Source organism: Rhipicephalus sanguineus, chromosome 11 (genome assembly GCF_013339695.2).
Source record: "Rhipicephalus sanguineus isolate Rsan-2018 chromosome 11, BIME_Rsan_1.4, whole genome shotgun sequence".
Classification (NCBI taxonomy): Eukaryota; Metazoa; Arthropoda; class Arachnida; order Ixodida; family Ixodidae; genus Rhipicephalus; species Rhipicephalus sanguineus.
Genome location: NC_051186.1, coordinates 21,540,630 through 21,565,696, shown reverse-complemented (window position 1 = coordinate 21,565,696; position 25,067 = coordinate 21,540,630). Strand labels below are relative to the sequence as shown.

The following is a 25,067-nucleotide window of genomic DNA, read 5'->3' as shown; positions in this document are numbered from 1 at the left end:
GTAAAGACCTCTCGCAATGATCTCTCGCCCCGTCTTGCACACGCCAATTCGGTTTTATCCCTCAATTATCAATTTTTGAATTTCATCAAGCCACCTAACTCGGCTGTTTACCTCGGCTGCGCTAGCCATCCTTCGATATCCACTCCGTCGCTCTCGCTACACGTTGGTTATAGGTCCTGTGCACTACGTTGCCTGGCCAGCTCTACGTTTTTTCTATTAAAGATAGATGTGACAAGCGATAGCCTTCGAGTGACACAACGTCAAGCGAACGCACGCACGCACCAAGCAGAACAGCAGCTTGGCGGCTGCAGCGATGGGGGTAAGTTGTGGCGCCAAGGCGTGCTGCGGCACTTTGGAGAACTAAAAAAAAGCAAACAAGCAAAAGCAAATCTGGCGACACGGGGAGCGGCGGCATGAGCAGGTCGGAAGTTTATAGAGGAGGTCGTGGCTTTGGGGCTCCCACTAAATTCGAGAATTAGCGTCCCCAACGCAAAACCCAAACGCTGTTTGGGCCTCGCGCATGCGCAGTGGCCTCGACGCTATTTTTTTGGGGCCCCAAAACGATTGGGGCCCCTATTCGAAAACTCCCTATTGTCACCATACGCGCCAAGTGTTTGCCACAGAAAAGCGTTAACAAGCTTCCCTACGAAGTGGAGCTCATCGTAAGTACACAACTTTCTTTATAACGCCCTGATCACTAATGCCTGCATACGTTCACGCGTGAACCAACGTTTTAGGGGCGAAGCTCCTTAAGGCGGCACCCGTTCGTCCCTCGTCGTGGTCGTAGTAGTGAGTAACAAGTCTTACGCTTTGACCTCCAAGGTGGTGCCGGTGGGAGATTTCTCCTGTGCGTTGTTGAACAATAAAAAATTCGCAGCGTGCGCGTTAACTAAAAGCCGAATTCTTCTGTCTCTCATTCCCCATTAGCAGCCATTGGCATGTTCCAGTAGGAAACGTTAGTAGAAGTAGAAGTGTAAGTGTTAGCTAAAAGCCGACTTCTTCTGTCTCTCATTGCCATTAGCAGCCATTGTTTACCTCCAAGGTAGTGCCTGGTGAGATTTCTCCTGTGCGTGATTAAACAATAAAAATTTTGTTCAAAACGCCGTTGATTGATGAAATAAACCAACGAAAGACGCCAGATGTTTTGTAAAAGCAGAACGAAAGAACGCCAGATGTTTTTCTTAAAGTGTAGTAGTTATATGTAGCCACCTCGCCCGATCGTCAACGGGCGAGGTGGACCGGCAACGGCGCGAGGACCCTGCCGTACGAGAGTTAAATCACACTAAAAGACATACTTTGCGGGCGATACACTCTAGTGAGCTTTCAACTTTTCGTCTTAATGTACATGATAAAGAAATTATTTCTACGAAAAACGCAAGGCACACCTTGAGCAATATGTTTGGTTTTGGGACGCTAAATGGAACCATGAGGCGATGCGAAGCCGGAGCACTTGCACGATCGCGTTCCGTTGGCTTTCGTTGGGCATGCTACCGACCTGGCGTCGTGGAACGCGCGTCCTGTCTTCCCTCTAGCCTTGCCTTTAATTCGCACAGGGCGAGCGGGGAATGCGGTCGCTCTTGGCGCTCTTTCGCTCGGGAGCGGACTTCTTCCTTGCATTTCACCGATCACAAGTGACAATGAAGGGACCACGTAAACCAACAGTACAATAAAAGTTTGATGTTTAATATATACACGATGTTTCACACTCTTTATATTATGTACTGGGCGCATTTCACGGAAGAGTTTCACGGTTTACAGATGATTCCCTCCGTAGCTTCGCCCCACTCATCATCATTCACCCCGTGGATATGCTGTGATTTTTTTTTATCGACACAGTAGCTTCGTTTATGTGCCTTGTGTTTACATAGTAGAGATTTTGAGGGAGCGCGCTGTCGCACCGGCGCATGGATTTCACAGGTGCAGTCACGCGAAGGGTCAGCGTTGGTAAAACTCTGAAACTAGCACGATAAACTTGCATAACGATAAACTTGCGATAAAGAGCAGCACGATAAAGCGAGTGAGCGTTGAGGCGAGCGCACAGCGAACATTCTGCACCGATGATCGCATTCCAGTGCCATCAATAGCTAGAATGCAGCCGATTTCGTGCAGCACACGTGCGATTCCACGGCGCTTTTGTAAAGGATCCGTCAGCTGCCCCACATTCTCTAGCATTGCGCTTCGCGCCATTCGTTTTTCAAGAGAGCCTAGGCATCGCGTCTTATCAGTAATAACAACCTTATGTGCATTGTAGCGTCTACAATGCAGGCGAGGCGACCAAGTGTAAACGTAGTAGCGTTCGCTGAAGACATAGCGGCATAAATGGAAAAATAAAAACACGGTAATCGTTCTAACACTGCCCTAAACAAAGCGCGATTGCTTACCTTCTGCGTCGGACAGCCGCAATCCACCGCCGCCGTCGCTTTCGCTCATGAAATAGCACCGGAAACTTGTAAAATTGCGTTCCAGGCGAGTTTTTGTATGTGTTTGAGCATCCGACAGCGCAGCAGTGATTTTCCGACGTCTCTGAAGCCCGACAGACTCGTTAAATCACGATGAAAAACACATCCATCCGTGCACTCGCGTACACGCTCGCGGAAACGCTGTTCGCCCGAACCCGTCCACGCTTCTGAGCCGTGGCGGCAGATGGCGTCGTCGGCGCTTTGCGCATCGCCTATATCGAGTAACCCTGGCCATGCAGGCTTGAGCTACCCGCGTCGATTATTTTACGGAGGACCGGACATGTACCCCTGGGTTCGCCACTTTCTACGAAATGGTCTGGACGTTGTTACTTATTGACACTGGCCTAGCCGAGCCAGTTTCGCGTGGCTCCTCAAGAGCCGTGCTGCGCATGCGCGAGGATCAGTGATGCCACACAGCTGGCGCATCGGAGCCGGCACCTCCCGCGCACTCCGCCGGTGCCGCGCGCGACTCGATGCCGCCGGTCTGCGCTTTCCAGAGGAGTGACGTCGTAGCCGAGGTAGACGCACTGGCGCCGGCGCGCGCACAGCTATTCGCCTTCGCTGTGCAGTCGCCGTCTGACACTGCGCTGGAGCCGCATGACAGCGCCTCTGAGTGGCGTTTGCTAGTGTGGTTTAGCCATGGAGAAGGAGAGCACAAATACTGCTCAACGGCGCAGAAGAGCGGAGAAGCTTAACTCATCGGATCCCGAAGTAGTTGCCTGGCAAAATAAATATACATGTGCCACATAATATGTATACCATGTGTGTGTCATTGGAGCAGCAGTAAGCATGATAATCAAGCTAATCCTAGACAATCAGGAAAGCTAAGAACAATCAGCTGGACCTTTGCTAAAGCTCCTGGCATAGGCGAGCTAAGCCACTGCAACATATTTTTGCAAAGTTCGATGTCCGGTTGTTACTGCTAACGTTATGCGCAGGACAGCCATTGTCGGTCGGAGTCTTGGAATTAAAGCAGAGCATGGTTGCTTGCCTGAGAGGACCACATCCTCTATGCGTGATTTTGTTGAACAACCACCGGACGTACGCACATGTATGCAGGAATCCGCCTTTTTCATGACGCCACGGCGCATGCGCCCTTCTCCTAGCGGAAAGGTTGCGAAGCGCCTCTTTATGTCGAAGGCTTTAGTTCTGACAATGCCGCTTGTTTCGGCTCCTACTAGAACCCTATCAAAACGGCAGAGGCAGCACAGGAAAATGAAAGAGGCGGATAACTTACTTCCCCAGGAGGCCCCAACAAGCATTGCCTGTTTGGAACATTTACAGGCAATGTCACTCAAAATTAAAAAAAAAAAAAACTTGGTTGATCCCTTCCTCACAGGTATCGGTATCACACGAAAGTGAACCGTCTTTTCAGAGGAGTACAGTTGATTGTTTATCGTAAATCGAGCTATGAAAGCTTGGATAATGTATATTGGTGTTTGGCAGATATAGCAACGTTTTACTTGGATGCACCCACGTTGACGCCTAGTGGCACATCTCCAAGATGACGACTAACGCCAGAGATCTTGATTTGACCCTTGTGGTAGCCAGTGGTTAACACACACCTGGACACAGCATACGCTGAATCCCTCGCAAAAATGGCATGAACAAGCACATAGCACTGGTACTCGATGTGTACTCATTCAAAGCGTCCTCATTTAAGGAGAGAAACGCCAAGGTGTGCGCTCCCCAGCAATGTAACCTACGCCTGTGCTCCCGCGTATACCATAAGGTGCTTCAGGAACGTGAGAGGCAGAATTCGTAGCTTGAGCCGTGAACGCTGGATGGCGTTCGGCTTCCCGCTTCGCCTTCCGCCTCTCGCTGCACCGAAACCTAGCTGAAGCTACCCAAGCGCTCCCTGTCGGCGCTCGTTATTTTCCTGACGCCGCAGTTCCCCCGCCAAGGTCACTGTGAATGAGAAAAGCCGTGAAAAATATAAGGAGAGTTTGCGAAGTATCATGCAGGAGCATCGGTAGCGCAGTAAGTAGAGTGCTCAGCGCCTGTTGCCGCGGACCGAGAGGTCGTGGGTCCGAATTCCAGGTCATCCAAATCAACAAAACCTTTAGATGCGAAGCAGCTTTTGCGCTGGGCTTTGTCCGTAGTTCCATTGGCGACCGTCCACTTTCTAAAACGTACCATAGCCATCTGTAACATTTTGAGCGCGCGCTCGCGCCAAGAAGTCTTCTTCGTCTTGTTCTTCGACCGCCTTGATGATGATACGTGCAGAGCGCGTGCTCGCGCCAAGGACACGTCTTCTTCGACCGCCTTGATGATGATACGTGCAGAGCACTTTAGGGGCCCGGGCTGCCGTATGCTGTCCTAGCTTGGCGTAACGCAGACTAAACCACGTGTGCTGGCACGCGCTAGCGCGTTCGGACCTGTTTAAGGGGCTGGGTAAGACGCTGTGACCTCTCCCCCTGACGCTCTCTCAGCAATCATGTGATGGCGTTGGGAAACGAGATTCCGCAGACGCGCGATGAACCCGCGAGGCGTGCTCGAACAAGAGTTCGGGACGAGTAACGGCAACAGCAACTACAGTGAATTCATGGTGTGCTCCACATGCAAGGGCGCGTTAACATCGGGCAAGGTGCCCGTGATGAACGGAACTTTAGGTCGACCCATGCGCATCCCCACATGGTCCTCTTTAGTGGGATATTTTTTTCTTCTGCTTTTGCTTTGTTATTTGTTCGTGCGCATTTTACCAGCGTCTAATCCGTGACGTAGACGGCGCCTTGGTGGACCTCGGCACAAAACACTTTCGAGTTAAACTGCCGACCCGAAATACTGCTCGCTCAGCTGGGTCTTAGCGCACGCGCCATTGCCTTATTTTGTCGTTTAGATGAAAAAGTGGCGTTTTATGATCATACAGGGCCGAAGTCGGCAGAGCCCCCAGCGCAGTTCTACAATGATATGTCTAGATTTTTAAAGAAGGGGGAAATACGCAAGAAAACATGGCTGATCCTTCTGTCATAGGAATCGGTATAACAGGAAAGTAAAACGTGTCTTCACAGACGTAGTTGAGCGTATGTTGTGCATTGTTTCGCCCCAAGGGGGAAGGAATGAATGCTATAGCAACAAGTTGTAATGTTACGCGAAGAACGGCAAGCAGCTTGAAACTTGGAACGCGCTGCTCAAGCAGAAAGGACGCACAGAACGAACACACACACAGGATGAGCGCGAACTAACAACTGTAGCAGCTCGACAGTTAAAGCGCGCTGGTCAAATACAAAGGAGGACGCACGAAACGAACGCACAAGTGTGCACAGCATGAGCGCGAACTGTCACAGTTGTAACTTATTTGTTTCTGAGCAGCCCGCTTCTTTCGCAAAAGCGGCCGCAGCAGTGAGCGAAGTGATCTTCGTGCTCTCTAACTTAACGCAAACTTGCGGTGAGAGTGCAGTATAAGCGCGCGCGCACGAGCGACCACGCCCAGTAGAGGCGCACGCTCATCTCAACGTGTGGGGCGACGACCTTTAAAGGGGTATTGACACAAAATTTCGCGGCCGAGATAGCCTGCTGGATCGATTTCCGTGTACGTGCGTGCACCATCTGCAAAATATCGACAGCGAATAAAGCTTGGAACGTATTTTATATGAATCTTGAAGTTCGCGTGCGCGATCCAGCCGCACCTGGTGGCATTGACACCCTCGGAGGTGACCCGAGGTGATCCTCCTACTTCCCCTACATAACAGTTGCAGCCGGTACAACAAGTTATGATGACGTCGTCGCCGCCATTTCTGTTTTGACGCGCTCGCCGCTGTGCTGTTGGTGTCTGCTCGGCGGCTGCTCGGGAGTGTGTGGCCGCGGCGCACGCGTTGAAAGTTTTGTGTTTGGCGACACTACCGCTTTCCCGTTTCCTGCTCCCAAGGACTTCTTGATTTCCCTGGGCTGCAGTGACAGGCCACAATGCCGAAATTCTTCTGCGCTGTTTCCTTCTGCACGTCGAAGTCGGGATCAGGCGTATCGCAGCATACGTTTCCCCGTGACGAACCTCGGCGGCAGAAGTGGATCGAGTTCGTGCGCGCTTGTGGACGTCAGGAGTATCAGGACTGGTCCCCCGTGCAGAACAGTCGCGTTTGCGGGCTCCATTTCGAGGCGCATTGCTTTACCACAGAGGCGCCGGACTTGACGTACATGGGTCTTCGACTCGACCCTGTGCATCGCTCACGTCTGGTGCTGTACCAAGCATTCTTCACGTCCGCGGACGCCTCGCACCTGAGCTGGGTGATGCCTCACTGCCTAAGCGTCCACGACACGAGGTAACGTACTACGTGCATCTTACATGCAATGTCTGCCAATATTGACAGTGCAGCGAGTAATGACATCTTTTGCCACGCAGACGTGCTCGGCCAGAGGACACGAACCTGCCTTGCCTCTACTAGTGTCGACCGACCTTTGCGCTGGCGGCGACAATGAGAATACAAGTTCAGGTGCACTTTACCCACTCGTCGTCTGAAAGTAGCCATAGCTTGTATCGCTGCCGTTTCCCGACGAATCGCTCCTCGCCAGTGGATCAAACCTGAAGTTATTCGCCACGTCGAAAACTCCTTCCATCCCAGCCGCAAGAAAATCGTCGCCATCAGACGACGATGAGCCCGACGACGACAGCGAGGACGATAACGGCGACAACATCACGCAGCACGTGTGACAAGCGAATGCAAGCAGACGATGCAGACCGCGCGGAAATGCGTCACTGTTCTGTGTGCTCAAGTGACCAAGCGTTTCATTCGCTAGGTGGTGATAGTTGCACCTGGCGGCTTGTCATTTTTGGAGCTCCGTCAAACCGAAACTGAGGCTGTATCGGTAATGAGGAGCTTCTAATTAATCATCTGTCGCGCGCTGCAGCAAACGATGTGCCGTGTTATGACTAACAGGCCCCCAGCAAGACATTGCAGCAAACAAACGCGGGGCGAAAATTTTTGTGTCAGGACTCCTTTAAAGCGCGCTTATCGAGCCCTTCGCGCCATCTCGCTAGTGATAACGAAAACACGCCAATGTACCCCGATCTCTGAGTACCGCCGCCGGCAAATGGTGTATATAAATAGCACGCCGCTAGTATGACGAAGAGCATGCCCTCTGTGGCGGAGTCGTTTCGCGCTGCGCGCTGGGGATTCGACTCCCGGTGATGGAACTTTTTTCTTCTAGTTTTTTATTTGCCATGTGTTAGTCTTTATATTTTACAATGTCATATCCGTGACGGAAATGCGTCAGTGGAGCCGTGGTGGACCCCGGCATAAAACACTTTCGTGTTAAAATTGAAGAGCGGGGGTTGTACCAGCGCGAGCGCCCACACCGCGTGGCGAACGTATCGCAGGCTGTGCCTGCAACCTCGAATGCGCTGGAACAAGGCTCACTCGGCCTGCAGTCGTCGGTATCCTCGTCTTTGTAGAAGCCCTCGCGGCACCTGCACAGGCCCTCGTAGCAGGTGGCGTTGGAGCCGTTGCAGTCTTCCACGTTGTAGCACGATTCGCGGGGCTCGTTACCTGCACACATTAGAATGTTCATTCCGAATACATCAGACCAGTTATAAACAATCAAGGAAAACCATAGTGCTGCATAAAGGAAACACAGACATAGCACTGACTTCCAACTGAATTTATGTTAAAAATACGCGTGCCTTCAGCACAGAACACGCAAGTTATGCGATTTTAAGTGCGGAGCACTTTCCGGACTCGGGCAGCAGGCCTGTTTCGCACCCCGGGCTGCTGGCGAGCCGAGCGGATACTCTCGCACCCAGACTCCGGGCTGCCAAGGAGCGCGTGGGTTGCGCCAAATAAACAGAGCAAGCTGCAGTTCTGAGGCTTTAAAGTGCGGCTCCGTGCAGACGTAACTCCGCTGCCCGAGTGAAGGTGTCCCTAGCGGCAAGAAGCGCAGATTTGGCGGGATGCTCTCACGCGCTCGCAATGGGGTGAAATCGAGGAACGATGCCTTTTACGATGACTATACTTTTCGTGCTTTTCGCGCTTGGCCAGTGACCAGAGCAATGGTCCGTCCGCGTAATCAACGCGATTAGTCAGCCGCAGGTGGTGGACGATAAGAATAATGTAGCATAAAACATCGCTCCGCGATTGCACCCCTGCTCGCTAGACACTCCCGCTGTGACGGCGCGAGGTATTTTCGCGGGCAGTTCGTTTTGTGTCAGTTGCGCTGTTCGTAGGAATGCCCAACTCTAGGAATAATTGCTGCGTTCTTGGGTGCAATAATAGGCAGTTTTAGAATAGCGTACGCAAAGCTTTGCGTTGGCTTTTCGCGCAAGTGCGCATGCGTCGTACGCAAACCGCATGCGGGCTCCATCTAACTGACGGAAATAGCGGGCTGCCAACGCTAACGCTAACTTAGCGTACGCTATTCTAAGACTGCCTAATACCTACAGGAATTCTCCGGGCACGCGTTTTACCGGTGTCCATTTAGAGAATATGAACGGAATCGGCGTGAACGGTGGATAGCACTTGTTCGACGACAAAAGTGAGTTTTTTGAATTGATGGGATATTTTTTTTTCTTTGCGAATGAGAACGTACTAGCCCAGCAATGCGTTCGAAAAGCACAGGGCGTTTCTAAAGAACTTTTCAGTAATTGGACCATCCGCAATACCACCAATGCAAGATGATCGGGAGAAGGGAGCAGAAAATCTCCTCACCGTTTTTGCGCATGACGTCGAAACGAGGGCTGCTTTGGGAGAACTGCGACTATGGTGGACAAAGTGGGCGAACAAAGCAGCAAACCAGCGCCCCATAACAGGAACCGATGTCCTATCTCATTGCGACAGCAGGTTCTATCCGAATGTGTACAAGCTACTCCAGATTCTAGTCACCCTTCCAGTGACCACTGCTGTTTTCAAGCATGAGGTTACTTAAGAACTACTTACGCTCCACGATGTCTGAGGAACGCATGGTTGGCCTGGCACTTCTGTACGCCCACATAAATGTCGGCATCAGCGTGTCGGAAGTCATTGACCGCTTCGCTAAGCTTCCTCGCCGGCTCAACTTTGTCCCTTGATACCGAGCAGGACAAAAATCAGCGCGAAAGAAAGGAAAAGGCACTGCTGTTCCAGAGTTCAGGTCAATGAGCCCATAATTCTGACGCAACATTATTCTTCACCACCTTTTAAAGCCGTGAGGATTTTGTACCTTTTAGCAGTTAACATCGTGACCCAATATAAACATACGAATACGGGCATCAGGTGGACATTAGCGGCCAATCGACCGCTGGCGGCCTGAATGTCCAACGAGACGGAACGTACAACGAGACTGAATGTCCAATAGTGGACATTCAGTCTCGTTGGACATTCCGTCTCGTTGGACATTCCGTCTCGGTTGGACGTTCAGTCTCGTTGGACATACAGACTCGTTGGACATTCAGTCTCGGTTGGACATTCCATCCCGGTCACAAATTTCGCTTTTCCGTTTTCGTTCCACACATCCCAATATTTCCTGTGAAAATTTTCCGAATGTGCCCCAACATTTGCGACGTGCGTGAAAATTCGTTTTGTCGTGATAGGACGTGGCGCTGAGACTGCGTATTACGCACGGCGCGTAATACTGCTCGATACCTAGTCTTGTACTTATGGCTGGTATATATATATATATATATATATATATATATATATATATATATATATATATATATATAGAGAGAGAGAGAGAGAGAGAGAGAAAGTGCTAAGACACGAGGGAATAAAATAGGAAACAAGACGCAAAAAAGAAGTATTTAAAAATAAGAAAAACTATATTTAAAAAACTCCCTTTTGCACCCGTTTGCTCGTGTTCGTATAACTTAATGCCTTTTCAACAAATCGAGTTGAAAGTTTCCGCTTTTCATGCCTTTGTTATGGGCGTCCTCCCTAATAATATGTACCTGTAACTTTAGCACAGTTTAACAATTATGCAAAACCAAATAGCACGGTACCTCACCTTGTTGAGTAATAGATTAGCTTTCAGTTTTTTCGCCGTAATCCGTTAGATTTTTTTAAGTAATTGTAATCGCTGACGTTCTTTCACTGTAATGCGTACAAGTCTGTTCCCGACCCAGTTTTTTTTTTTTCACTTGAGCTTCACAACACTAATAATGACGTCATTGGAAGAGTAATAGAAAAGCTCGTGTTCAGGCCGGTTCTGAAAAGTCCTCAAATGATTTTAAACACCATAAAAACGGTTTTATTGTCGCCAACGATTACCTGTATGCTATGTGTTGTAATGAAAAATTATTCACGCGAAGCACTTTGCGAAACGCGAGCAAGATTGGCTACTTCGGCAATAAGCTCAGAAAAAATGAGCAGTTCGCAGCGGATGGCCTGATGCTCTCTTGACCGGCCCGGTGCAGCGGAGCTGTAGGTCACCGCTCATTGCACGTCACTCTAATGTGGTGTGACGTCACTAAAACTTTCGTTACGCTTCCTACACAGCGCCGTCGGTTTCAGTCGCGCTAGCGATGGGTCTCGATCACGAGAATGAACATTTATACAGACTTTGGAAGTGAATTAAAATATATTCTAAACGTTTGCTGCGTGCAATACTTCGTGCTGAGCGTCCTTGCTTACAGAGAAAGCCTACAGCAGGCTTTTTATAGCCTCAAAAATTGGTGACACCACCTCTTTAACGGCATGGTCTTTCCTAGACCGGCCTGCACTTCTTTTGTAGCCGAAATGCCATGACGTTTCCATCAAGGTAGTCAAAAATAAAACTGATATCCCACACTCAGCACGCTTAATAATCATTTCAAGGTTCTGGCGCGTAAAACCCAAGAATTTAAAGGAAAATTTCCTCCCTAGCTTCTTCGACCCGCATTCTTTAAGAGGAGAGAAGAAATGTTCTAAGAAGAAATGTAGAAAGCCAACAATCAAACCAAGGAAAGCATAGGTACGTTATTTGTTGATGTTTTTTAACTGTAGTGTAATGAATATGACCTAAATTGAAAGGACTTAAATGACACAAAAAAGCACACTTTCTTTCGGTGGGATTCGAACCCACAACTTACGCATTACGCGTTTGATGCTCTAACAATTAAGCTACGACTGAGGGCGCTCCCTCGTCCACTTTTTTGGGTATTTGCGTGAGCTTGATCCCTGGGAGTGTTAGCAAGCGCAAATCGTCGCCGTAATTATAAGGTTGTGGGTTCGGATCCCACCGATGGAAAGGGTGCTTTTTCGTCTACTTGGATTCCTTTGAATATGGGTTATAATTGTTACATTGCAGTTAAAAAAAAAAGCCACAAATAATGTAGCCAATGTTTTATTTGGCTTAATTGGCTGTTGGTTTTCTAACAAATAACTGAGTCCCTCGAACTATTCTTCTTTCGCACTTTCATAGCAAGGGCTTCGTCCTGCCTCGTGATGTTTTCTGGCAAAAATAGTGTTTCACACTCGCCGCCTTAGCTATGAGCGGCGCTGGTAACACTCTCAGGGACTAAACGCAGATAGATACCGCACAGAGTGGACGAGGGAGCGCCCTCTCTCGTAATCCTTTAAGGAGCTGTGATGTCCGATTTATGACAGAGATAAGCAGTAAAAGCAAAGTATGCAAACAAACAAAATAAAGCAATAAATTAACATATTCAACATACATATGAAAACTACAAATACAAAATAGAAATAAAACTAACAAAACTTGAAATTATGATAAATGCAGTAAAGCGAATACGGAAACAAAAATACGACGCCCGACGCCACAGACAGTCAATATTTGCAAAACAAAAAAAAAATGCGATCTTGCGTTAGGCTATCTTAACTCAATGAATCAGTTGTCTGAGAAATTTCAAACGAGGGCACGTTTATCTCTTCTAAATTGGACATTCCGTCTAGGTTGTAAATTCCGTCCCGTTGGACATTCCGTCTCGGTTGGACATTCAGTCTCGTTGGACATTCAGTCTCGATGGACATTCCGTCTCGGTTGGACATTCCGTGTCGTTGGACATTCAGTCTCGCCGGTCACGTGACCCATTGGACATTCAGTCTCGTAGGACATTCAGGCTCTGAATCCCAATCGACAGCTTCACCTTGTTCACTGAGAGGTCGCCATACACGGCGTTACCAAACAAATTCAGCTGTTGGGAAGCCGTATCAGCGGCATTGTTTGTTACAGTCATTTGTCTTTCTTGTTCTTCGTTGCTTTTTGGACTAGAAACGACAACCCTCCTTTTATATTGAGTGCAAAAATAGTGGTTTGCACTTTTAAAACAGTTTTGAAATAGATTCCGGATAGCCAGAAATTCAAACACAGTTCGCGTTGCCTCAACACAAAGCTGCGCTCCGAATTTGCATGAGGGAGAGAGAACAAAACCTTTTTAATGAAAACCAATGGTTTCCTCGATTGTGGGAGGCGACGACGGTTAGTCGGCCAGGAGCCCCTGCTCCTTGGCGGCTGCCTCTGCCCGCCCCGTGATCCAGACCTGCACGGCAGGGTCGGAGCTGAGCAGTGTGGCCTCCCACTGTATCGTGATCATCGGTGACTTTTCGAGCTATGAAGACCTTTGGGTTTGCGTCTATCTTGTTTTTTTTTTAATGCGAAGCATTTCTTAACGAACTTTCTGCCTATCTAGCCGCCTACGAATTTGTGCTCTCCTGGCCGTTTCGTTTACGGGGTTTATACCAAAATTGGTATGGCATAATGTGACTGTATGACAAACATAAATGACTGGTCATAACCTGAAAATCATGACACGCATGTCATGTACAGCAAGATTTATATGCCACAGTCTTGGTGCTCTTGCGGCCGTTTCGTTAATTTGATATATAGGGTGTGTTCAGATAAGAACGTCGGTGCATGTCCGTCGACCCCCTGTAATTTCGCCGAAAAAAATATATTTCGTTGTCCGCGTCCCCAAGACCACAAAACCACTTTTAGTCCCACGAAAAAAAATTTCACCTTCCTTAAAAAAATTTAGAAGTCTCCGCTGAGCCGCAACCGCCTTTTTCGAATTTCGCGGAAATGGGATTTCGATGAGATGCAACAAAAAAACTATTGCAGCTGTAGGTCTGACAAATTTTCTCTACATACTACGGATAGTTTAAGTTGACGAAACATTATTACTTTGCAGTTTTGATGCTGTTCTTTTAAGAAAAATATTCGCAAAATCGGCAAAATGTTCAATAATGCTCAAATTTAAGATTTTTTTTCTCCGCGCGTATAAGCGCCAGACTTCCCAAAATTTTTGAGAACATTGCCATATGTTAGCTTAACAAATGTGCTGAACGAAATCGCTGAGAGTGACTTGAAACGTTAACCAGAAATGTTCAACTGAGGACAAGTCTCTAAAAATGCAATATTTCGAAGGTCATTTAAAAAAAAACACCAGCTTCGATTTTCTTTAAACTCTTCATAACTAAAGCCAAGCACGTGTTCTAACTTAATCTGTGAAAACATGTTGCATTATTTTTGTGAGGTAGGAGTTATGAAGCACGAAAAGTGGCCAAATTGACGTAAACTGAGTAAGCACAACATTGAGCGAGCATGGAGCAATAATTTCCATTATCATTATTTTTAGGTCGTGAATGTGTTCTGTGAATTGACGGATTGACAGAAAAGAAAGAGCAACAGTTGGTTCTGAAGAGCAAGTTATTACTACATTTTACGCAAATCAAAAAAACTTCTACATGGGTCCCAGCCACTGAGCATGCCGCGATGCTGAGTCGCACGCTTCGCAGGAATCGCTTTCAAACTCTTTCGCGCATGCGAGCCTGCGTACCGTAGTTCTGCCGGGAGAAGTTCAGTCATATCACTGGCAAAAAACCCAAGTCTCCATCTTCACATTCGTCGTCACGACTAGAAAAGGAAACCGCAGCTGCGCTCTTATAAGCGATGGCACTAGCCACGACTCCGCCCACGCATGCTACGCTCTTGCAAAGGTGCACGAGTGGCTCGAGGGTGTTGCTCGTTTATATGCACATGTTACATACGTCAGTGATGGTGCCCCGAGCCATTTCAAGAACAGGTACCAGCTTCACGAACTTACAGCTACCAAACACGCCTCGGTGCAGTGGCTATTTTCCGCAGCGGTGCACGGCAAGAATGCTTGCGATGGAATTGGGGGCGTCGTCAAGCATCACACAACCTTACACAACCTCCGCAGCTCCGCCACATCAGATATTAAGTGCGCGAAAGACATGGTTGATGTTCTCAACACAAGGCTACAGAATGTGACGCTGATTCACCTTCCAAGTGCTGACTTGAAAGCCTTCAGGGAAATGAAAACAAAGAAGTAGCAGTGCATCCGTCCAGTGCATGGCATTCAGTCGTGGCACATGTGGCAGTGGACGCGCGTCAGCCAAGAGCGCAACGAATTGCTTGTCGCAAGAACAGCCGAATGTCCAAAGAAGAAAGTGCCGGATTAGGCGCTGCTTTTCAGCGCATGAAACGAGAATAACTCCACAGCGGAGCTTCTTCAGCTAAAAAGGATTCTCTACAAAATGAAAAACGTTCATTACGAAATCAGGTTAATTTTATTGAGTGACAACCATGCCTCGTGTAAAGAAGCAGGAAGCATCGTTCCGAAGAACGCAGTAATACAGGCGTAACAAAGAAGACATGACACTGAACGTCACCAACAATAATGCACCTGCTAAGTGTAAAAAGTGTTGTGAACTCTTGTGGGTGGTACTCCCATGACCGCGGCTTTCCACGACGGTCACCCTGGGTGCCACTAACACTTAGCGCAAGGCGCCCCCCTTGCCGCATGTAATCAAGATCACAAGGTTGCTTCACCAGGAGCAAAACACAACTGCTTCAGGGACGTGAGAACGTGAGTGACTGTCTAACTTGTCTGACTATGACTTGTGACTCTGACGCCCTGTGTATACATCAGGGGTAAATAAACTGTTCCTTCCGAGAGCACGACTCGACTACATTTCTGGAAATCTTGCGGTTAGTCCTTACGTATGGGCCAAAATATGCACTTTAAGGCAACTCATTGGTTTTCTCTGTCAAGCTCTTGTCCCTCTAGCACAACAGAACACATAGAGGACCTAAAAATAATGATAACGGAAACTATTGCTCCATGCTCGCTTATCTTGTGGTTACTCAGTTTACGTCAATTCGGCCACTTTTCGTGCTTCATAACTCCTACCTCACAAAAATAATGCAACATGTTTTTACAGATTAAGTTAGAACACATGCTTGGCTTTAGTTATGAAGAGTTTATGTGTTTTATGTTCTTTCTTTTTTCTTTTTTGTTAGGAAGCGCGCGAGCGCGGTCGGGCTCCAGAAGCGCCGCTTGTGCCGCCACGCACCGTCTGCGTTATCACATTACCGACGCGCCATGGGAAGCGATAAACATCCAGCCGTGGATCCTCTCCAGTCACCTCCTTTGTGAGCCGTACGCAGGCTCGCACGCGCGAAAGATTTTGAAAGCGATTCCTGCGAAGCGTGCGACTCAGCATCGCGGCATGCTCAGTGGCTGGGACCCATGTAGTTTTTTTGATTTGCGTAAAATGTAGTAATAACTTGCTCTTCAGAACCAACTGTTCCTCTTTTTTTCTGTCAATCCGTCAATTCACAGAACACATTCACGACCTAAAAATAATGATAATGGAAATTATTGCTCCATGCTCGCTCAATGTTGTGCTTACTCAGTTTACGTCAATTTGGCCACTTTTCGTGCTTCATAACTCCTACCTCACAAAAATAATGCAACATGTTTTTACAGATTAAGTTAGAACACGTGCTTGGCTTTAGTTATGAAGAGTTTAAAGAAAATCGAAGATGGTGTTTTTTTTTTTAAATGACCTTCGAAATATTGCATTTTTAGAGACTTGTCCTCAGTTGAACATTTCTGGTTAACGTTTCAAGTCACTCTCAGCGATTTCGTTCAGCACATTTGTTAAGCTAACATATGGCAATGTTCTCAAAAATTTTGGGAAGTCTGGCGCTTATACGCGCGGAGAAAAAAAATCTTAAATTTGAGCATTATTGAACATTTTGCCGATTTTGCGAATATTTTTCTTAAAAGAACAGCATCAAAACTGCAAAGTAAAAATGTTTCGTCAACTTAAACTATCCGTAGTATGTAGAGAATATTTGTCAGACCTACAGCTGCAATAGTTTTTTTGTGGCAACTCATCGAAATCCCATTTCCGCGAAATTCGAAAAAGGCGGTTGCGGCTCAGTGGAGACTTCTAAATTTTTTTAAGGAAGGTGAAATTTTTTTTCGCGAGACTAAAAGTGGTTTTGTGGTCTTGGGGACGCTGACAACGAAATATATTTTTTTCGGCGAAATTACAGGGGGTCGACGGACATGCACCGACGTTCTTATCTGAACACACCCTATACCAAAATTGGTATGGCTTGACAATAGTGTATGGCGAACATAAAAGGAGTTGTTTTGAGAATCATGACACGCGTGTCATGTGCAGCATGACTTACGTGCCACGCTCATGGAGCGCTGGCGGCCGTTTCGCTTCCTTGATATACACCAAAATTGGTAGTGCGCGACATGACTGTGTGAGGAACATAAATAACGGGAGTTAATGTGAATATCATGACACGCGTGTCATGTACAGCATGACTTACGTGCCACGCTCATGGAGCGCTGGCGGCCGTTTCGCTTGCTTGATATACACCAAAATTGGTAGTGCGCGACATGACTGTGTGAGGAACATAAATAACGGGAGTTAATGTGAATATCATGACACGCGTGTCATGTACAGCATGACTTACGTGCCACGCTCATGGAGCGCTGGCGGTCGTTTCGCTTGCTTGATATAAACCAAAATTGGTAGTGCGCGACATGACTGTGTGAGGAACATAAACAACGGGAGTTAATGTGAATATCATGACACGCGTGTCATGTACAGCATGACTTACGTGCCACGCTCATGGAGCGCTGGCGGCCGTTTCGCTTGCTTGATATACACCAAAATTGGTAGTGCGCGACATGACTGTGTGACGAACATAAATAACGGGAGTTAATGTGAATATCATGACACGCCTATCATGTACAGCATGACTTACGTGCCACGCTCATGGTGCGATGGCGGCCGTTCCGCCAGATTGATAGACACCAAAATTGGTATTGCGTGATGTGACTCTGTGACGAGCATATATAACAGGTGCGATTTTTGGAACATGTCACATGACAAGTGTTACGTGAGAATCGTTGCATACCACGCCGGAAAAGTCTGTGCACGTGTTCTGGCATGCAAAGCAGAAGATAAAGAAGAGGGCGGATTGCGTGCCGGTCCATGATGATGACAATTTTTATTCGCCACTAACGGGGATTCTCCAAGCTTAAACAGCTCTGCTTTTAAAAGAAATAGAGATACCAGCGCACGTAATTGTATTAAGGCCACAAAAAGCGCAAAAGCGGGCGTACACAAGCGGCTTGGGGATCTCGAGCCCTGAAATTCCCTCTTAGAGAATTTTAGTGCCGGGACCCCAAAGCGCCTTGCGTACGTAAGCCCCTTACGTTCCTTTGTATAGTCCATGGGTGCGGCTGAGAGTACAAGGGAACGTAAGAGGGTGAATAAGGAAGCGGCTTGGAGTCCCCGGCACTAAAACTCTCTAATAAGAGAGAAAAAAAAAAAACTCACAGGGTCCCTTATGCATTCGCCTAAGACCACTCGAAGGCGAAAGCCGTCTTCCTTTTCTTCAGTTGATGTATTGTTCCGCACGCCCCCCCCCCCCCCCTACCTCGAAAGCTTTGTGACCTAACATTGTTTTGCACTGCCTCCAAGATCGGAGGCACTGCAATCTTTCTACACCACATCTGGTCATGTGCTGACGTCATCGCGCGAAGTCACGTTATTCGACGTCATGATGACGTCACACTCTTTGGTCGTATGGTCACGTCATTACGTGATTTTTGACATCCCTCGTGTTGACGCCACCGACGCGGGACGCCGACGACGCCGGCGGTCAATTTTCGCGTTTGTTGAGGCATCTAAGGTTTTCGTCAGAGCAGGTGCAGGGCCCCCAGTAGGCGCGTGTTAAATGAAAACAATACCTTGTTCGGCTAGTGTGATAGTGGACATCCTGTTGGTTTACTTTACAAAATCATTTTCCTGCTCAACTTCGTCGCGCTCTATATTCCTAATCACGAAATTTCATCGAGCACATAAGGGCCCCTTGCTATAGTGGAAGAGCTTCCTGCACGAGCACAGACATCGTGAACTATACGTGTATGGCTAAAAAATTACACCATCTCCCGCTAAAGGCGACCATGAGGCGATGCGAAGTCGGAGCACTTGCACGATCGCGTTCCGTTGGCGTTCGTTGGACATGCTACCGACCTCGCGTCGTGGAACGCGAAGAGGGACGCTACGCGCGTCGTATCTTCCGTCTAGCCTGGCCGTTAATTCTCACAGGGCGAGCGGGGAACGCGGTCGACAGGCGGGCGAGAGGGGGCAGCGTAGGAGATGAGAGAGAAGGGGAGGGGACGCGCATGCGCTCGAGGTCATCGCGGCGTTGCGCAGGAGAGAATTTCGGCATGTCTAGCCCGCGTTTCAGAGGAAGAGTGGAAAGGGGGATGGGAGAGGGGTATGGGAGAGGAGAATGGGAGAGGGAAAGTGGAGAGGGGAAGGGGAGAGGGCGAGTGGAGAGGAGGTGTGTGGAGAGGGTATGCGCATGCGCAGTAGGGGTGGTCACGCCGCACACCACCGGATTGAGCTCGGCCTTAAGATACTTCGCATCTAAAAGCGCAAGGCACATTCGCTTAGCACAGAGGCGCAGATTAATTTACATGCGCGAAATAAACGTGAAACTGGTAGCATGTACACGAGCGGCAACACAGCGGTAAATGACACCATAGGCTGGCAGCCACAGAAACGCAGACCACATAACGTACAACACATGCCAGGTAACCGCCGCAGCTGACGCGCGGCGGCACTAACATGCGATATCGAAATAAATCTTCCCCTCACATCACGGTAAAATCCCAAGCTCGTGCTCAGAACGCGTGATAAATTACGTAAACGGAACACATCACGCTTGATACTTATGCGTGATCGCTGCAAAATTTCAATCTGCGCAAGTGATCGAAACGCGAACCATAAAACTCTTTTTTTTTTCAGCGTGACAAAATTATTTTTAAAGTTTGGGCGCCTGAAAGGGCCCCATTGCACAACAAATAATAAGTTTGTGTTAATGGTACGCTGTTTATAATACCAGCAATATTCAAGCTAAATACTCAAGTACATATCTCACATAGCACGGAGCAGTCGGTCGGGGTCCATTTGCTGCGTCTGATGTTTGTGATTGAAAGGCGTCGTCGCTTCTTTTCCTTCGGAAGCCTAAAAAGGCGGAAACCCTGCGCGCTGCTGTTTGAACAGCCAACCGCGTAACAGCAGCCCATCGCACGCAACAAATTCACGCTTGAATGCGAGGAGCAGTCGCCATGAATACGCGCGGCTTCGCACAAGAGCTTCGTAACCTACGCGCGCTCCTCAGCGATCGTGTAAGTGCGGCGCGCCGGCGTCTCTCCGTCGCGGCAGCGCCGGACTCCGCGCCGCGCTGTCGCCGTCGCCACTGCCGCCCGCCGGCGAGGAGAGAGGGTTTACGTCACGAGAAGAGGGCGGCGCTGGGGCGGAGCTCGGAGAGCGGCGAGATGAAACAATCGCCAAACTCTCCCGAAAGGTATTGGCCTCGAGGCCCGCCACTGGAAACGCCGGCGCCACCGTCGGCGTGACGTGCTTGGCAGGATCACGTGGTCTCAGCGGCCGCGTCGGCTACTTGTGGCGCACTGCCGCGTGCTTTGAAAACGAGTTTCAAGTCCCACATGCGCTGCGGTCTGTTCAAATTCGGAAGTTTCCTCGCATTTTCTACTCAACTGAAACCATTGTAATAGAGTGGCTGCCTCCGAAGGCGACGAACATGGGGCTCTACCGCTCGGTGCCGCAGTGCCGCGTTTACGCAACGGAGCCCAGTGTCAGCCTGCACCGGCCACCGCGGGACAAGAAACAGCGTGAAGCATGGGTTGTAAAGCTAAGAACCGGCATGTAGCCATCCGCTACGAGTCTTGTGTGCAACAAGCACTTCCGCGACGAAGACTTTCTTGACGGCGTCGGGCCTGCGATGTTCGGTGAGTAGCAGACAGCGCGCACTGAGACGATGGCTCGCGCGCGCTTCCCGCCGGCAAATGATGCTTATCTGCCACAGGATGGTAAAAGCGCTACCTTTTACCACGTGCGATGCCATCTCAGAAACCTCCAATGCGACCTCTTGATCGTCGGCCCCGTGCTCAGCGTCCACAAAATCGGCTGCAGATGCGCAAGTCATTGTTTAGATACGTTGAATTAAAAAACGCACAGGGTCCCTTATGCATTCGTTAAAGATGACTAGAAGGCGAAAGCCATCTTCTTCTTGTCAGTCGATGTACTGATTCTCCCGCGGCCCCCTCCAAAAGCGTTCTGCGCCTAACGCGGTTTTGCACGGCCTCCGTGACCGATCACGGAGGCAATGCAAAGCGACCAAGACGTGTGAATACGTCATCATGTGACGTCACATTATGTGACGTCATAATGACGCTACATATTTTGGCGATCTGTGACGTCATGATGACGTCTATGGTGACACCATCACGTGACGATTATTTTTTGCATCACTCGTGTTGACGCCGCCGACGCGGGACGCCGACGGGCAACCTTCCCATTTGATGAGGCATGCATTGCTTCATAAGCTACATAAATTTTGTATTGCCTCCGTGATCGGCCCACCGGCCAACCACCCCATGTATTTTCTTGGAGCCTCATTTATTTACGTGTGAAGGCCACCCTGTTGGCGTTAGACACGACACTGCTGCCAAAATTGCTCGGGTACACGCCAAATAATTACTATCCTGTTTTGCGGCTGCTGGTTGCTGAAATACCTTCTATTTTATTCACCGCTATTTCAAGTTCATGTGGGTCCTAGTTCACAGCCAACGTTTGCAGAACAAGTCCGGCAAACGTTACTGTATTTGCTTTCTTTTCCTAGGCGTCTCATGCTACTACATGCTCGGTCTCGTAGACTGGTTCTTCTTCCACCAGCAATCTCGAATTGGTGAAGCTTTGGTCTATGAATTTGTTGATGACAGAGAGCGGCAAGTTCACTGGAATGCAAACGGAACGATAATTAAGGAGCAATAAAAAAAGTCGTGTCATTTGCTCACGTTTTGTGTGAGCACCAAACGAAACGAATGCGCTGAATAAAGAAACAGAAGCAGCGGCATTTGCCCGCTGAGAAGAGCGATCAATACGCAGTGCGAAACAACTTGTCAAATGACATTGAAACGTACCCGAATTTAGACTGATAGACTGAAAAAGAAAAAAAAAACACTGAATCGTCGGGACGGCAGATCACGAAGTTGCCATGCGCACCGAAGCCGCAGGTGTAAAGAAATTGTTTTTGAACTGCTCTGATAGCGTCCGCGCAACAGTAGTTGTTTGTTTACTCACAAATTCTCATATATTGCGGCCTAAAGTTCACAGCGCGGTGCCAAGACGCGCTCGTAGCAAAAGCGAAACCATCAGTACGAACATACATGCAGACGCTCATACATGCAGAGGCACCGTCAGTCGTCGCGAACCCGTGCGATCGCTCGCTTTGGGCTTCTTTCTGTTATGCTCCGTTTGGTTATACAGGCAGTCTACTCTAACGAGATATTTCACAGTTTGCACTCAGAGAGTGACTGACTACCTTTCACGCAAGAAGCCGGTTCAGGGGTCTCCAACGCGGTGACAGAGTGACGCGGGTGCTCGGTTTTCTGCAAAGAGACAGCGACTGTAGACTATCTTGTGCTTTCAGTTCGTCGAAAATGATTATTTTGACAGCAAAGAACACAGTTCATTTCGAAAGTACTTACAGAAATGCCCTGGAGGGCTTTCGCGAGGTGTTTTTGTAGAGCGCCGACAGCAAAACCTATGGGGAGCGCGCCGGCGGTATCCTGCCTAGCACGCAATCGAGGCGCGTCCGACAGAGGGCGACTCCGTAACTCCTCGAGGCCAATATATGGCTCTGCGACGCTTGGACCAATGTCGCCGCATCGCGGTGCGTTAAGGCATTGACAAAATTCAACTTTTATTGAAAATGCGCCGAATGGTACGGACGTGTAACGCGTTGCAGGTGCTAATCGCGGAGGTCATAGTAATGAGGAATTACTTTACCTTACCGCTCCCAGAGGGCAAGAGCACCCCGCCGACCGGGAGAGTGGTAGATATAAAAGGCGCGTTTGTAAAGCCTCTAGAGTCCGTGACCGTGGCGCAGTGGGTAGCGTGCCCGGCATCTATTGTTGCGGACCGAGTGGTCATGGGTTCGATGCCCGGTGACCGAAACAAGGAGGCGACTTTATGGCACACTGAACATTTCTGACGAATAGGAAAGAACCAATGACCAATAACACACCGTATTGAAAATAGTTTAGTATTATTTTCACACGAAAGTGTTTTATGCCGGGGTCCACCAAGTACATCCGTCACGGATATGACGTTGATAAAATTGACACCAACGGGTGAGAAAGAAAACAACGAAGAAAAAGTTACCCCGCTGGGGATCGAACCCACGACGTTGCGGCCGCGACGGCAAGCGCCCGACGCCCTACCCACTGAGCCAACTCAGGAGATGCTAGGTACGGCGCGAACGCGCCTTATATCTTTCACACATTCTCTTTCGCGGCGGGGCCGCCGTCGTCTGTGAGAGGTGAAAAGAAGTAATGCTTCACGAATGACACTTACTAGCGCTTACTCCGAGATTGCACGCGATATCTGAGGTCATGGTTAAAGCATCTCGATACCAGAGAGGTAGAGTGGCCGCGCTGGCGTCGCCGAGGCACCCTTGACGCAGTTACGTTCTTTGCCTTTGGCTTCGTGTTAGCGTGCGTCGGCTCATCGGAGTAGTGCAGCTTCCACGTGCACCAATGGGATTTCTCCGCCGCCGACTGATTCAATTGCGAGAGCACCGGCTAACAAAACTGCTGCAATACGCGTTGCAGAAAGGACGCGATTTCGACGGGCGAATGGCGTGCCTTGGTGGAGCTAGAGCAGCGCCTGCGAGACAGAGGCCAGCAGGACGCACGCGTTTGCGGCTCAGGCTACGAACCTCTGCCTCCCGTGCTGCTGAAGCGCAGTGTGTGTTATGTATGCATGAGCACAGGCGTCGGCTACCCATTACTAGAAAGCGCACACCGTGCCGTTTCTCTCCTTAATTGACGACGCTTTGAAGAAGTGCATACCGGGTACCAGTGTTGATATGAGCTTGTTGAAATCATCCTTACGCGGGATTCATGATTCACTGTGTCCAAATATATGTTCACACCATCAGCTACCACAACGGTTTAATCATGATCATGGGCGTTAGTCGTCGCGATAGAGACATGCTGTCAACATGGGTGCATCCACGTCAAACTGTGCTATAGCTGCCAAACACGAATAGACATTGTACAAGCTCTCATATATCACTACACAATAAGCACTACTTCTGTGAAGACACGTTTCACTTTCGTGTTATACAGATTCCTATGACGGAGGGATCAGCCATGTTTTTTTTTCTTTACGCAGTCATGCGTAGGTGATAATTATGCGGTGGATCACTTGCGGCGTCGTTCGTTGCGTCGTGTTACGAGCAGGTGCTGTGAGCGTGACCCAGAAAATTTCGACCACTCATTAACAGCTAACCACCTATACGGAAGGTGGCAATGCGGGTAGTTTCAAAGAACATTTGAGCTTACACAATATGCGTAGGCTATCTACTTGGAGGGGCAGGAGGGGAGGAGTAAAGGGGCCACTTCACCGCTTTTCCGTCCACCCCCCACCCAAGCAGGGAAAAGTAGGAGGGCAAGGAACGACACCTATAGTATACAAATTCGTAGTCATTTATAATCTTATATCTATACACAACCAGCTCAATGTGGTTTGCTTAAGTATTAAACGACTGAACTTGGTCTTCTTCTTTAGAAAGACTTTATATCAGAGGGCTCTAAGAGTAAAGAATTGGCACTCGGATTATCCTGAAGACTTCTGCGAAGTATCTTGCTTTGTCAGCCACATGTTTTCTTTAATAAGTGAGAAGTTAAGGTACTACAGTCATAGCAGATTCTTCATACTCATCGTATTTACAACGCCAAACTGAGACTGTGAAGTTTGCAGATGGAATACTCAGATGAAGTACACGTTAAATGTGGCTGTACTTTTTAAACTTCTCTCTCTCTCTCTCTATATATATATATATATATATATATATATATATATATATATATATATATATATATATATATATATATATGTATATAAGGGGCGTAGCCAGGGGGGGGCTTATGGGGCTTCAGCCCCCCCCCCCCCCCGAAATTTTTCGTGCTCTCATACACCACCGACCAGTGGCGTCACTCGGGGAGTGGGATTTATTGGGCTTCAGCCTCCTCGCCACCTCCCCCCCTTGAAATTTTTAATTTTTTTCGTTCTATTATACACCGCCTTCCGAAATAACCACCTTCACCGAAAACCACCCAGGATGTCGTCTAAAATGTGTTTTTTTTTTCGAGCACGACAATGCCGTGGACAGTTGAAAGGTTCCGGAAGGTGGCTTTTCTGCAAGATTTTTTTCAACCATGCAGTTTGTGAAACAGGGTATCACTCTTATTTCTTTTTTGAACAATAAAAAGAAAATTGACTCTCGTACGATTATTCCTATTTTTACCTTACTTTCACGCAGCCG

At 48.5% G+C, this 25,067-nt stretch overlaps 1 protein-coding gene across 1 annotated transcript in view; it reads right to left on the bottom strand.

Moving 5' to 3' along the window:
• Window positions 1–25,067, bottom strand: part of LOC119374516 (uncharacterized) — a 193,396-nt gene that overhangs the window by 81,595 nt on the left and 86,734 nt on the right. The window contains exon 4 of the mRNA XM_037644649.2: window positions 7,814–7,942. Within this exon, the coding sequence (XP_037500577.1) occupies window positions 7,814–7,942 (129 nt within the window). The remainder of the gene's footprint in view (window positions 1–7,813; window positions 7,943–25,067) is intronic.